General features: G+C 47.1%; 1 protein-coding gene across 1 annotated transcript; it reads left to right on the top strand.

The window, feature by feature from the left end:
* The first annotated feature begins 5,220 nt into the window (after positions 1-5,220).
* On the top strand, positions 5,221-5,538 carry LOC127696774 (60S ribosomal protein L29-like). The gene has a single exon (XM_052199707.1). It carries the CDS (start codon positions 5,221-5,223, stop codon positions 5,536-5,538), a length of 318 nt encoding a protein of 105 aa, XP_052055667.1.
* Positions 5,539-14,968: the final 9,430 nt, after the last annotated feature.

Below are 14,968 nucleotides of genomic sequence, written 5' to 3'. Positions count from 1 at the left end.
GTGGTGCGAAGAGAGAACACGTGCAGGCGTGCGAGTGCGTGCCGGAACAAAGAAGTAAATGAATAAATGTAATAAAAACGTTTCATAAACACCCTTGAGGTTAGGAGTCAGAAGATGAGAGAGGCAGAGGGGAGGAGGGGAGTGAGTTCACACTGCTCTGACGTCCCATGTGGAGGCGATGCGTGCTGTAGTAGGCACGCAGAAGTGTTGCGTGGGTCCAGGGAGGAAGCCGGCAAGTCTGCAGAAATCAGGACAGCTTTTTGAAAGTGAAAGTATTTGAACTAGGCTTTGAAACTGAGATCAGTGGTCCTAGGGCCCAGCCCTGTAGGCGGGAAAGTGTAGGCTGAAGATTATATATTAGTGTCTCACTTCATCAAGATCTGTAGAGGGTTTTTTGTTTTTAACGGAGATAGAATTTATATATAAGAAAAGGTAGACATGGTAGCTCATACCTGTAATCATAGCATTCTGGAGGCTGAGGCAGAAGGATTGCCTTGAGTTTGAAGTCAGCCAGGCTTACATAATCAGTCCTAAGGCAGCCTGACTAATAGAGTAAGACTCTCTCAGCCTCAGTAATACCGACAACCGAAACACAAAACAAAAAGAGTTCATTTTGGTTGGGTGTGGTGAAGTGTACTTGAAATTGTTATCTCGGGAGGAGAAGGAAGGCAGAGGACCATCAGTTCCAAGCCCGCCTAAGCTACATAAGGTCCTTGTCTGTGGGGCTGGAGAGGCAGCTCAGTGTCTAAGCGTGTCCACAACTCTTCAGAAGACTAGCACTCAGGCCCAGCAGTCCAAACAGCTGCAGCTCCGCGGACTGATGCCTCGGCCCTGCCTCTTCGCTCTCCTGTTCTCTCCTTCCACCTGGAAAGTTCCAGGGAGCAAACTCGGGGTCAGGCTTGAGGGCAAGAGCCTTTACCTCCTCCAGTATCTCACCTGCCCTGTTTATCTACATTTGAGATAAGGCTTTACTGTATAGCCCAGGCTGGCCTTAAACTCATGGTGATCCTCCTGCCTCAGCCTGCCAGGATCTCAGCATGAGCCCTCACAGTGGGGCATAATCTTCTTAGAGTTCTCCCATTTTCATTCAGACCACATCCAGAATTCCACACTGCACTTACTGATGTCTTGCTTGTCTGCTGCAATCTGAGACGGTACCTCTCATTTCGCTTATGACTTCGACCCTTACTGTTCTACTTGAATGACTGAGGTTTTTTCTTCCTCGTGTCTAGACCAAATTTTTGCTCTTCTGGGAAGAACATCAGAGAAGCAATCGCATGCCCTTCTTAATGCATTAGATCAAATGCTACTATTTGTCAGTCCTATTTATTACTGGTCATGTGAACGTTGATCACTTGGTTCAAAGAAGGGTCAACTGGCTTTCTCCTTTGCAAGGCACTGCTTTGTAATTAGTGTTCTGGGGGAGATTCTGAACACCAGGCATAGATGTAAATTTCTCAGCACAGTTCATTAATAATAATAATTTTATGTATATGAGTACACTGTAGCTGTGATGATATGGTTGCTGGGAACTGAACTCAACCTCTGCTCGATCTGGCCCCAAGATTTATTTATTGTTAAATGTAAGAACACTGTAGCTGCCAGACAGTGGTGGCTCATGCCTTTAATCCCAGCATTTGGGAGGCAGAGGCAGGCAGATTTCTGAGTTCAAGGACTTCCTGGTCTACAGAATGAGTTCCAGGGCTATACAGAGAAACCCTGTCTCGAAAAACCAAAACCAAACAAAAAAACAAACAGAAAAACCACTGTAGTTGTCTTCAGGCGCACCAAAAGAGAGCATCAGACCTCATTACAGATGGTTGTGAGCCACCACGTGGCTGTTAGGGTTTGAACTCAGGACCTTTGGGAGAGCAGTCAGTGCTCTTAACTGCTGAGCCACCTCTCCAGCCCAGGCACAGTTTTTAAAACATGTTACCAAACAGCATACTTTCTACTTTTATTCTACAAACGTCAGCTGCTTGTCTACTGCAGAGTAAGCCCTGACCTAAGACGCATGGCGTGATTATGTGTGGCTCCATAATCTTTGTGTGCCTTACAATCCTTGTTGTGAGTGGAGATTATTGTACCCGTGGTGGTTTGAATGAGACCCCTGTGCTGGCTAGGTTTGTGTCAACTTGACACAAGCTAGAGTCATCTGAAAGGAGGGAGCATCAATTGAGAAAATGCTTTCATAAGATTGGGCTGTAGGCAGGTTTTTTTTAAAAATTGATGATTGATGGGGGAGGACCCAGGTCATTGTGGGTGGGGCCATCCCTGGGCTGGTGTTCTGGGCTCGATAAGAAAGCAGGCTGAGCGAGCCGTGGAAGACGAGCCAGTCAGCAGCACCCTCCATGGCCTCCGCATCAGCTCCTGCCTCCAGGTCCCAGCCCTGCTGGAGTTCTCGTCTCGACTTTCTTGAATGATGAACTGTGATGTGGAAGTGTAAGCCAAATAAACCTTTCCTCCCAAGCTGCTTTAATCATAATGTTTCATCACAACAATAGTAACCTGACTAAGGCACCTCCATAGGCCCTGGCATCCAAACCTTGGTCCCCAGTGGGTAGTGCTGTTTGGGAAGGCCTAGGACGTGTGGCTTTACGGGTAGAAGCACAGCAGTGGGGGTGGCTTTGAGGTTTCAACATGTCCCCAGTTTTCTGTCTTCATGGTTTGCCATGCGAGCCCTCTGCATCCTGCTCCTCCATCATGGACTGCAGCTTCTAGAATCATAAGCCCAAACAAACTCTTTATATATAAATCGCCTTGGTTGTGGTGGTTTTTTAACAGCAAGAGAAATGTAATGAATACAACCCCTTACCCTTCAGTGTTGCTGATCCTGAAGTGGGGCCTATGCTTCTATGTAAAGCTGACCAGGGTTTCCACTGTTATCCCGCGGCCCCAGCTCTGACCTTGAATAGCTTTGACCTGCACCTAGCTGGTCTGTTTGCATCCTGCCTTTGCTCGTGCCCCCCGGAGCATCCGCCCATCCTCACCAACGTGATTTCCTCCTCCTCCTCCTGGCCAAACTTCCCCTCTGATATCATTTTATAAGTTTGGGAGACACTAGGAGAGTCCTGTTGAGACTAGTTCCTTCTGGAGCCAGGTCAGCAATTACTCAGTATGCCTGGAGGTGCTGAGTGACACCTGGGGCCTGTGGGTGGCAGTAAGTGACAGAAACAGACAAGGCCTTCCTCCAACAGTGTTCCAGGCCTGAGAAAGGAAACTGCTACACTCCGTACGTTATTCAAGATAGTTGTATCTCGTGCTTCTGAGGATATGAAGGTCATGAGTTCAAGACCAGCCTTCACTATATTGAGACTATTTCCAAGATAGAGAGAGACAGAGGGACATAGCTACCTGTGTGTACTTGAAATTACAACACAAAATAATATGCTTACCCTGATTTAGTCTTCTAAACTGACTTAACTTTCAACTTTTTAAGGGTTTGTTTGTTTGTTTTTGTTTTTTTCATACATAGTCCAAGCTGGTCATATCTCTGTAGCCGAGGGTTACCTTGGACCAGACATGCCTGCCTCTACCTCGCAAATGCAGGCATTGCAGTGTGGGCCACCACATCCTAAAAGAGAATTTTTTAAAAGCCAAGAAAGAGAAGGCTAGAGAATTCAAAATGTAAAAGTTCTTGCTCAGCAAGCCCCATGCCCTGTGTTGAGCCCTGTACTGGCTGGTTTTGTGTGTCAACTTGACAAAGACTGGAGTTACTACAGAGAAAGGAGCTTCAGTTGGGGAAGTGCCTCCATGAGATTCAGCTGTGGACATTTTCTCAATTAGTGATCAAGGGGGAGGGTCCCTTGTGGGTGGTGCCATTTATGGGCTGGTAGTCCTGGGTTCTATAAGAGAGCAGGCTGATCAAACCAGGGGAAGCAAGCCAGTAAGAAACATCCCTCCATGGCCTCTGTATCAGCTCCTGCTTCCTGACCTGCTTGAGTTCCGGTCCTGACTTCCTTTATTGATGAACAGCAGCATGGAAGTGTAAGCTCAATAAACCCTTTCCTCCCCAACATGCTTCGTGGTCATGATGTTTGTGCAGGAATAGACACCATGGCTAAGACAAGCCCCATAGCACATGCAAAGAGAGAACTGACTACTGAAAGTTGACCTCCACTCGCAGGCTCCCTGTTTACACTGTCTCTTGTCTCTCGGTCCCTGTCTCTGTGTGTGTCTCTGTGTGTCTTACCAGCCATAATAAATAAATTAATTTTAAAATAATAAAATAAACTCAAAGCCAAAACATGATGGACATACAGGTGGGTGAGGCCGCTCAGTTTGCAAACTCGCTCCCAGATTTGAAGTTTAGAGCTGGCCCTCCCACCAACCACTGCTTCCTTTATCCAATAATGATCAAACATGATAAAGGTACAAGGCACTTTGGAACTCCAGCCGGGCCCAGAAATGTCAGCTCTTCCTATCCTGAGGGCAAAGAGAGCTGAGGTCTAGGACCTGTCTACTCACAGCTCAAAGTATCAACTCAATATCCCTGTCTTGGCATTAACTCAGCTAGGCCACTCAACAATATACAGGAAGTTCTCCCTCCAATCAGGCTCAATATCTCCCTTAGCAAATCAGAGGACTGGGTTTCCCAGACTTGTCTCCCAGGGAAGGAAAAGGTAGTTGTAGGTTGGGCTTCTGCCCTGCTAGCACCTGAACAATAACTGGTGATAGCAGCTGGACTAGCTGGTTTTATGTATCAACTTGACACAGGCTATAATTGTTACAAAGAAAGGAGCTTCAATTGGGGAAGTGCCTCCATGAGATCCAGCTATGGGGCATTTTCTCAATTAGTGATCAAGTGGGGAGGGCCCCTTGTGGGTGGTGCCATTCCTGGGCTGATAGTCTTGAGTTCTATAAGAGAGCAAGCTAAGCAAGGCAGGGAAATCAAGCCAGTAAGAAACATCCCTCCATGGTTCCTGCTTCCTGCCCTGCTTGAGTTCCAGTCCTGACTTCCTTTGGTGATGAACAGCAATGAAGTGTAAGCTGAATAAACCCTTTCCTCCCCAACTTGCTCCTTGATCATGATGTTTGTGCAGGAATAGAAACCCTGATTAAGCTGGATGGTCTCAGATGCTGCCGGAGCCACGGGTTACTGTGCAGACATGGCCAAGTCCAAGAACCACACCACACACAACCAGTCCCACAAATGGCATCAAGAAAACCCGGTCACAAAGACATGAATCTCTTAAGGGGGCCGACCCCAAGTTCTTGAACATGTGCTTTGCCAAGAAGCACAACAAGAAAGGCAGAAGAAGATGCAGGCCAACAGTGCAAAGGCAGTGTGTGTACGCAGAGTCCATCAAGGCCCTTGTGAAGCCCCGGGCCATCAAGCCCAAGATGCCAAAGGGCCCCAGCCGCAAACTCAGCCGCCTGGCTTTCCTCGCTCACCCCAAGCTTGGGAAGCAGATTCGAAGCTACATGGCCAAGGGGCACAGGCTCTGCCAACCAAAGCCCAAGGTTCAAACCAAGGCAGAGGCCACAGCTCCAGCTAAGGCTCCCAAAGGTGCCAAGGCCCCTGTGAAGGCCCCATAGAAATGGCTCCTGCCAATGTGAAGACAGATGGACTGCTGGGACACACCTACCCACACACTGTTTGCAGATGACCAATGTCCTATGCTGTTTTTACAAATAAACTTGAGGCTAGATCTGTTAAAACAAACAACCCTCCCCAAAACAAAACAAAACAAGAAACCCTGACGAAGCCAGCAGCCAAAGGCTGATTTTTACTGCCCTCCCCCAGGTGGGCCCTAAAAACCTGCTGGAGTCTAAATCCACAGCCTTCTTAGAAGAGTTAAGAACTTTTGGTCTTTAAACTCCCTGGGTAGCCAAGGCTAGCCTTTTGAACTCAATACTGAAGAAGCAGAAGCAGGAATATCTCTAGCTTGAGCTTAGCCTGGTCTACATAGTAAATTTTAGGAAAATTTAAGCTATATAGAGAGTCTCTGTGTGTGTGTATGTATGTTTGTGTGTGCACACATGTATACTTGCATATGTGTGTAATAAGTGTATGTGTGTTCATGAGAGAAAAGGAGACAGAGAAATATCCCACCTGTTTCTTAAGAAACGCCCATTTCTTAATCTCAAGCTATAACCTATAATGTACATATGAATCCTTGAAGAGTCTCAACAATGCACAATTGTCCTTCCTTATCTGTGGTAAATACTTTTCCACCACAATCATGTATGTATCTAATTCTGTGACTTTTAGGATTTTTCCCTGTAAATTATAATATATAATGCACAATAAAAGGATAATAGCAACAATAATAAAATTATAACTATGGAAATAGACTGCAATAAAATTGCTAGCATTACTGCTCTTGTGTTTTGGAGCTATTACCAAGAAAAATAAGAATTATTTTGATCCCAGCACTCAGGAGGCAGAGGCAGGCAGATGTCTATGAGTTTGTGGCCAACCTGGTCTACATAGTGAGTTCCAGGCCCAGCCAGAGCTACATTGTGAGATCCTATCTGGAAAAAGATTAAATAAGAGATGTGCTTGAACAGAGTTGTAATGGGGCTAGAGAGATCACTGTCTATAAATAGCTTGGCCCCAAAGCATAAGGACCTAAACTGAGTCCCCAGCACCCACATAAAAAGCTGTTGACTTGAGTTTTTAATCACAGTTCCGTGAGGACAGAACCTGGAGGATCCCTGGGCCCACGCCTAAGCCTCAGCATCCAGGAAGACGCAAGGGCTCAGAAAACAGTAAGGTGGATGGCTCCTGAGAACCACACCTGACGTGGACCTCTGGCCTCCTCACTCATGTACGCACATACATATGAACATGCATGCACACACACATGAACATGCATATACACACATGAACATGCACCCACACACATGAGCATGCATGCACACATATGAACACCCATGCACACACATGAACATGCATGCACACACATACACAATTTTTTTTAAATTAAAGAATACTGACAATACGACAGATGATCTGATAGAAGCTACCAGGTGACCAATGGGAAAGTATCCCATGTATCATGGGACATGCTGAACAAAGATGATTTACACTCAGGGAAGGATGGCCAGAGATCTTAGTAGCTACTCAGAATGATGCACAAACACAAAGTGAAGGTTTTTTCCTAGTATTTTGCATTTAATATTTTTGAACAGATACTAACTAGGGGCAACTTTTTTTTTTTAGGGGGGCAACTTAAAGGCAGAAAAAAAAGTAAAATACTACATGAATCCTGACTCAGGAGGCTTGGTATGAGGTCTGTGAGACAATGTGATGTCAGAGCCAGGTTTGATGCCAGCACTCTGGAGGTAGATGTAGGCAGATTTCTATGAGTTAGGGGCTAACCTGGTCTACACAGTGAGTTCCAGACCAGCCAGGGTTGCACAGAGAATGTCAAAAAAATAAAAGAGGGGGGCAAGGCAAGAGGTAGGGGAGAAATGTAATATTAAAATACTATGTCATTGTTTGTGAGTCTGGAGCTAAGTGCCACCACATATCACTTGGGAAGTGAGTTTGCATCAGAGGGGTGCCCCATTTCCTCTGCTACCTCCTGCCCGAGAATCAGAGAATCCAGCAGCAGACTCTTGCTGTGAACTATCTCATACTCAAAAAATCTAATAAAATAAGTCTCCCTCCTCTGTACCTAAGCTCTGAGCTCTGAGTATCTTCCTAGGCCACGACATCACTGCCTGTCTCTGGCACTGGGGTCTGAACTCTCCTTGGGGTCTGTGCCATGCTGTCATCCCCCCCATCTGTTCATGGCACTGGTAACTCTTCTAATAAATGCCTTAGTCCCAAATAATCTGTCCCACTGTCCTTTTCAATCACCTGCCCTATTTGTTTTAATTAGGGCTTTATTGCTGTGAAGACACGCATGACCTTGGCAACTCTTACAAAGGAAAACATTCCATTGAGGCTGGCTTACAATTTCAAAGGTTTAGTTTATTATTGTCATGGTGGGGACCATGGTGGAGTGAAGACAGACACGGTGCTGAAGACGGAGCTGAAAGTTCTACAACTGGAGCAGCAGACAGGAGAAGGAGACTGCGCACCACACTGGGCATAGCTTGTGCATAAGAGACCTCAAAGCCCACCTCCACAGTGACACACCTATTCCAACAAGGACGCACCTCATAACAGTGCCACTCCCTATGGGCCAAGCTTTCAAGCACACGAGTCTATGGGGGCCATTCCTTTTCAAACCACCACACAACCCGAGCCTAACAGCTTGAGATCTGGCATTTCCAGCAGCTCCTACCTAGGGTCTTCTTCCCGGGCAGAGTCCTAAGTAACAGGCTGATCAAAAGAAAGACTAGAAACCAGAAACCCAAGCCAAGCCAGGAGAGACTGGGAACGGGAGGCTTACAGTGCCAAGGATGAAACTCGGGGCCCCAGAAATGCTCCACAGCACGCCACCAAGGAGCTACACCCTAACCCTGATTTTTATTTTCATTCAGTAGTGTGTGTGTGTGTGTGTGTATTAGGAATTGAACCTAAAACCTCCTACTTGCTGTCATAGTTAAGGTTTTACTGCTATAAACAGACACCATGACGAAGGCAGCACTTATAAGGACAACATTTAATTGGGGCTGGCTTACAGGTTCAGTGGTTCAGCCCACTGTCATCAAGATGGGAGCACAGTAACATCCAGGCAGGCATGATGCAAGAAGAGATGAGAGTTCTACATTCCCTTTGAAGGCCACTAGACAAAGAATGGCTCCCATGTGGTTAGGAGGAGGGTCTCATTACCCACCCCCACAGTGATATACTTCCTCCAACAAGGCCACACCCACTCCACAAGACCACACCTCCTAATAGTGCCACTCCCTGAGCCAAGTATATTCAAACTATCACACAGGCTAAGCATGATCTGTGCCACTGTGTTACAGAACCAGATCAGTCCCCAGAAAACAATTTTGGGTGAATTAAAACAATAATTTTAAGAGACTCCCCTCTCTCTTTTCCTAAAGACTTATTTTTTGCTTGTTTGTTTTCTCAGACAGGGTTTCTCTGTGTAACCCTGGCTGTCCTGGCATTAACACTGTAGACCAGGCTGGCCTCGAACTCAGAGATCCCCTGCCTCTGCCTCCTGAGTGCTGGGATTAAAGGTGTGTTTTACTACCAACATGCTGACTTACCTTATTTTTAATTATGTGTCAATGTGTGGATATATGCAGGTGAGTGCAGGTGCCTGTGGAGCTAGAGACATCGGATCCCTGTGGATCTGGAGTTACAGGTGTGTACTAGCTGGTTTTGTTTGTCAACTTGACACAAGCTGGAGTTTTCACAGAGAAAGGAGCTTATATCACAGAGAAAGGAGCTTCAGGTGAGGAAGTGCCTCCATGAGATCCAGCTGTAAGGCATTTTCTCAATTAGTGATCAAGGGGGGAGGGCCCATTGCGGGTGGTGCCACCTCCGGGCTGGTATTCTTGGGTTCTATAAGAGAGCAAGCTGAGCAAGCCAGGGGAAGCAAGCCAGTAAGAAATATCCCTCCATGGCCTCTGCATCAGCTCCTGCTTCCTGACCTGCTTGAGTTCCAGTCCTGACTTCCTTTGTTGATGAACAGCAGTGTGGAAGTATAAGCTGAATAAACCCTTTCCTCACCAGTTTGCTTCTTGGTCATGATGTTTGTGCAGGAATAGAAACCCTCACTAAGACAAGAGATGTCTTGCAGCTGGGAACTGAATGTGGGTTCTCTGGGAGAGGGGTAGGCTCTTAACTAGACTCTCTTTTTATTTTGAAAGTATTATCTTTTTATGTTTTACTTAATTTTGGTGTGTGTGTGCGCACGCGCGTGTGCGTGTGTGTAAGTATGTGAATTATATGCATACTGGTACACGCAGAGCCGGAAGAGGGCATAAAATCCCCTGGATAATTGTGAGCTGCCTCATGGGAACCCAACTCTGGTGTTTTGTAAGAGCAGCAAGTATGCTAGGTGATGGTGGAGCACGCCTTGAATCCCAGCATTCTGGAGGCAGAGGCAGGTGGATCTCTGTGAGTTTGAAGCCAGCCTGGTCTACAGAGTGTTCCAGGACAGCCAGGTTTACACAGAGAAACCCTGTCTCAAACAAACAAAAAACAAAAGGCCAGCAAGTGCTTCTAACCGTTGCTGTCTCTCCAACCCCAGTTACCATGTTTATTAGGTTGGATTTTATGTTTTGTTTTGTACTTTTGTTTTTCAGTATGGTTTGGTTTTAAGACAGGTCTAGTGTAGCTATTACTGCGCAGGGGTCTTGGCTGGCTTTCTTAAAGGACTAAGATTGGAAATTCTCGCACACAGCAGGCAGCAACAGGTAACAAGCATCACTCAAGGTGGAGAAGTGTATATCCCCCAGCACAAGACTCACAAAGACTTCCTGCGATGCAGAGATGGGGCTTAGAATTCAAAATTCACGTTTTCCCTAGTGGCCTAGGGGTTTTGGTGTTTTAGTGACCTGAGACAGATCCTCTTTCCCTAATTTTGGATTGTTCAATTTCAATAAAGGGGAGCTGATAGGCCGGCAGCAGCTTCACACAGACATGGTCAGGATTGGTTGAGACTCTATCTGAGCACCAGGAAGGGCCAGCCATTAGTGGAGCCCTGCTAGCTGCAGAAAAATCCCAGCAGGCCATTGTCTCAGCTCAGGAAGATGAGGTAGAACCTGGAACTTTCCGCTGTTATCAGCTCTCTGTGGCCCCCTTTCCTCTCTATCTGCTTGCCAGAGATCTGTCTCCTAGTTCCTCTTTGCCCAGCTGACTCTCAAATTCCCTGTGAACTCTTGATCTTCCTCTTTTACCTCCCAAATTCTGGGGTTGCAGGCACTGTGCCCAGCTTGAATTTTTGCAATTTTGGTGCCACTTCTGATGATAACCTTCCAATAAAGATCCATGTTTGCACAGGGTAACACAGGAAAGTTTCTGGTATTGGTGAACAAAAGTGAACTAACACTCGAAAGGCAGAGATCTCTGAGTTCAAAGTCAGCCTGGTCCACACAGTGAATTCCAGGACAGTCGGGGCTACATATCAAGGCCCTCCTGTCTCCTAAAAACAAAACAATACAAAACAAAACAACAAAAAATGGTGTTTTGTTTGTTTGTTTGTTATTGTTGGCACTGAAATGGAACCTACCTATGTTGTGGTAGCTAGGCACCCACGCTGCCATAGAAGCTTCTTTAACACCGAAAGATACCAGTGCCCTCCAGAGCAGGGCAGGATGAGCCCCTCACTTGCACCCAGTTCCTTCCCCCCACCCTCTGCAGACTTCTTAGACACACATGCTTCTTAAAGGGCTCCAAACCCTTTTAGGGGACTGCTGGGAATTGAAGTCTCCTTCAGTAAGGCCAAAGCCAGAGGTTATCCTTGGGGTCTTCTTTCAATGTTTGCCTTGAGAGCTGCCCAAGGCCTCCTGTGGTGGTTGAATAAGAATATTTGCACCCCATAGGTACAAATATTTGAATGCTTAGCCATCAGGGGTTACAAGGTCTGAGCGCACTTCTAGGTTTGAAAATGGATCAAAATTCCACCAGTCCCTGGGCTCACTCGAAGCTCAAATTCAAATCTCACCAATCCCCACCCTGGAAAACTCCTAAAAACTCTATATAAGCTCCTAAAAACCCTATATAAGCCCGTCTCCTGCCCAGTCTCCTGCTGCTTCTCTCCGAAGGAGAAGCAGGCTTCTTTTTGTATCTCTCCCGAGTCTGTTGTGTGAGGTTTGTTGTGCTGTGACTTTGTGGTCGTCCTTGGCTCCCGTCTGCCAAGACACCTTTCCTCTTAGAGTTGTAACACTCTCTTAGTGGAAGCCTTTCTGCTCAACAGCTGTACAGTTACAGGCACTTAGGTGTAGCCTCGTTGGAGAAAGTGTGTCACTGCGGTGGGTTTGAGGTTTCTGAAGCCTACACCAGGTCCAGGGTCTTCTCTCTCTCTCTCTCCATCTTTAGGTAACAATTAAGTTTGCTCTGGTAATCACTGCTGTTGATGGGACTTGGGCTGTATATACTAATTCTCAGGCTTATTCAGGCAGATGCTTTGGAAAGGTCTTTCTTTTTATTTATTTTGTGTGTGTGAGTGGTTGCCTGCACGTGTACCACGTGAATGCATGGTACCTGCCCGGCATCGGATCCCCTGGAACTGGACTTACAGACAGTTACGAGCTTCCTCCATGCAGGTGCTGGAAGCCAAACCAGGATCCTCTGCAAGAACAAGTGCTCTTAACTGCTGAGACAGCTCTCCAGACCCTGGGGAGACCTCAGGCGACACTGGAGTTGAGACCTGAATGATGATAAACAGGGAGAGTACGGGGATGAAAAAAGTCAAGCTAAGAAAATAGCAAACGCCTGTTGGGAAAAAGCCTCCAGTCAGGTCTGTGGAGCAGCTGACAGGCTCTCATTCTTAGGGATTTGAAAACACCCCTGCACTAGCTGCTGGCAGAGACAGGGAACAGGACTTGTTTTGTTAGCCACGCCCACAAATTGGAGCATGGCTTACTGGCTTTGGGAGCCCTGATTGGTCCATGGCAACAACAAATTCAACTGTGCATCTGGGATTAAGGCAGAAAAATCCCCAAGCAGCCATTGTTAGAGGGAAACCGCCCACTGCACAATCTAGACCCAGGCTGAGACTGCAAAGAATGAGGGTTGTTATGTGAAGTACCTTGATTTTTATTATTATTATTTATTGTGGCGCCTGCTGTAGGGCTGGTAAATGCCTGGGGGGAGGGGACAGAGATAGGAGGTGCCAGAAGGTTGCTCTGTGAGCCTATTTTGTGACACACCTTACCCTGGCAGATATGTGTCGGGGAGGAACATACCACCACAGGCATATACTGGTCTACTGTGTATGACTCAGAGCAAGGTTGGGAGAGACACCCTCTCTTTGCACAGTGAAAATGCACCTTCCTCCAGGGCTGGGCGAGGCAACCTCGGGAGAGGAATTCCGTAGCCAGTGTGCCTTCCTGTACCTTTGGATGCTCTTAGGTTAGGTCATCATATCTCTGGGCTTCGACGCATAGACTGTGCTGACGTCAATTTATATCCAGTGAAGGAAGATTTTGAAGAGCCTGGAGTGTCATCTGGTTAGAGTTTGGGAGGAGTCTGGTGGGAGCAGGAGCCGCTGAAGGCTCTTGAGAAGAGGCAAGCAGTAAAGGGAAATGAAGCAGGTCACCCACACCGGAGAGGCACGCGCCACCCCGCGTGGTTTAGTGCCTGCAATTAAGGCTTATGCAAATCAGATCTAATCAGCCTGCTCAGAAACTTCCCATGGCTTCCAGCAGCCTGCGCAGCAAACTCCTTTTCCTTCCTTTCATTTTTGTTTTGTTGTGTTTTGTTTTTTGGAAAAAGGATGTCTCTGTGTAGCCCTGGCTATCCTGGAATTCACTCTGTAGACCAGACTGGCCTCACACTCACAGAGATCGTCAGCTTCCTCTGAGACAGTGTGGCATCCAGTTTCCAAATGGCTGAAAAACCCTTCTGATGGGGACAGCAGGTACTTCCCTTGGCCAGAGGAGGCTGGAGACCTCCTGGTGAGAAGAAAATCTTGTTTCCCCGGCCTAAAGATGACCGGTCCTTCGGTACACCTGTAGATATGATAAGAAAAGGGAGAGGAGGAGAGCACCTGGAGGAATAAGCGCCCACATGGGAAATTTGTATTTAAACACAGCAAAGGCCTCGCCCTCCATGCAGGTGTTAGCTGACTCTCACTGCCGCGGCGCCTGCCCTCTGGGACACGGCCCCTTTCCAAATCCCATTTCCGGCTGCTGACTCGCTGAGCCTCTCACTCTGGCTGGAAGATGCCCATTCGGGCCGCCACCACAGGAGCCCTTCCTTTTCTTACCTTGCTGCTTTCCTGACTCCAAAATCAGGTGGCAAGCTCCCCGTTCTTTCTTCCTTCACCTGCCTCCTCTCAGCGGCCACAGAGGGCTCCAGTTTGCCTGCCCTCTTGGTTTCTCTCTTAAACACCACTAAATTGCTTTCGTTTCCTTCGGAGTCCTTTTTAAATTATTTTATTTACAAGACTAAGAGCTGGAGAAAGAGCCCCCGTGTCCCCTGGCTTCAGGACGTTTGCACAGGCTGCCCCCCACCCCCATCCCCAAGCTCTCACCCCTGGCTTCTTTGTTTGAAGGGCTCTCTCTCAGTTTCTGTTTCACTCTGGGTCTGGGCTGTCTGATCTACCTGGCTTGGCCTCTCAGATGCCAAGGTTATAAACAGAAGCAGCCATGACTTCCAGAAAATTCTTTTTAGCCTCTAGACCTGAGCAAAATTTTCTGGGCCTCTTAAGTCTATTTAATAAAATTGGCAAGAAGCAGGGAAGTGGTGGTGGACTCCTTTAGTCCCAGCACTTGGGAGGCAGAAGAAGTAGATCTCTGAGTTCGAGGTCAGCCTGGTCTACAGAGTGAGATCCAGGACAGCCAGGGCTACAGAGAGAAACCCTATCTTGAAACAACAACAACAACAACAACAAAACAACTAATTAAATGGCAAGAACCATTAGTGTCATGGCTGCCGCCTCCCATGACTGCGTTCTACAACCCAAGTCTCGCTTCTGAGTCTTGAAATCAGAAGTGTTTCAGTTCTGTTTCAGAACTTGCTCATGGATTTGTCCTGCCATGAATACACTAAGAAACCCCGGGCACACATGGCCAGGTTGATGGCTACACAGAGAAGCCAATAGGCTATGAAAAGCCAGGAGACGCCGAAGAACGAGCAATATGGATGGCCGACTTCTGATTCACAGAAAAGAACACTGGCCCCTCGGGCTCCAGAAAAGGCTCATTGGTTTAGAGCACTTGTTCTTCCAGAGGACCTGGGTTCTGTTCCTAGCACCTATGTTGGCAGCTGACAACTCCAGTTCCAGCAGATCTGGCGCCCTCTTCTGGCCTTCTGGGATACTGCATGCACAGTCATATGTGCAAGCAAACCACTAACACACATAACAATTTTAAAATAGGAGAAATAAAAAGTAAAAATAAAGTATTGGCCTGTAAGTTCCGAGGTCCAAATGAGCGCTGCCTG

The sequence above is a fragment of the Apodemus sylvaticus genome, chromosome 11 (assembly GCF_947179515.1).
Source record: "Apodemus sylvaticus chromosome 11, mApoSyl1.1, whole genome shotgun sequence".
Lineage (NCBI taxonomy): Eukaryota > Metazoa > Chordata > Mammalia > Rodentia > Muridae > Apodemus > Apodemus sylvaticus.
Note: the sequence above shows the minus strand (reverse complement) of the source record. Positions and strands in the feature narration are given on the sequence as shown.

Bases quoted from the DNA above. Each gene is read 5' to 3' on its own strand.
- LOC127696774 (XM_052199707.1), top strand. From the start codon at position 5,221: ATGTGCTTTGCCAAGAAGCACAACAAGAAAGGCAGAAGAAGATGCAGG.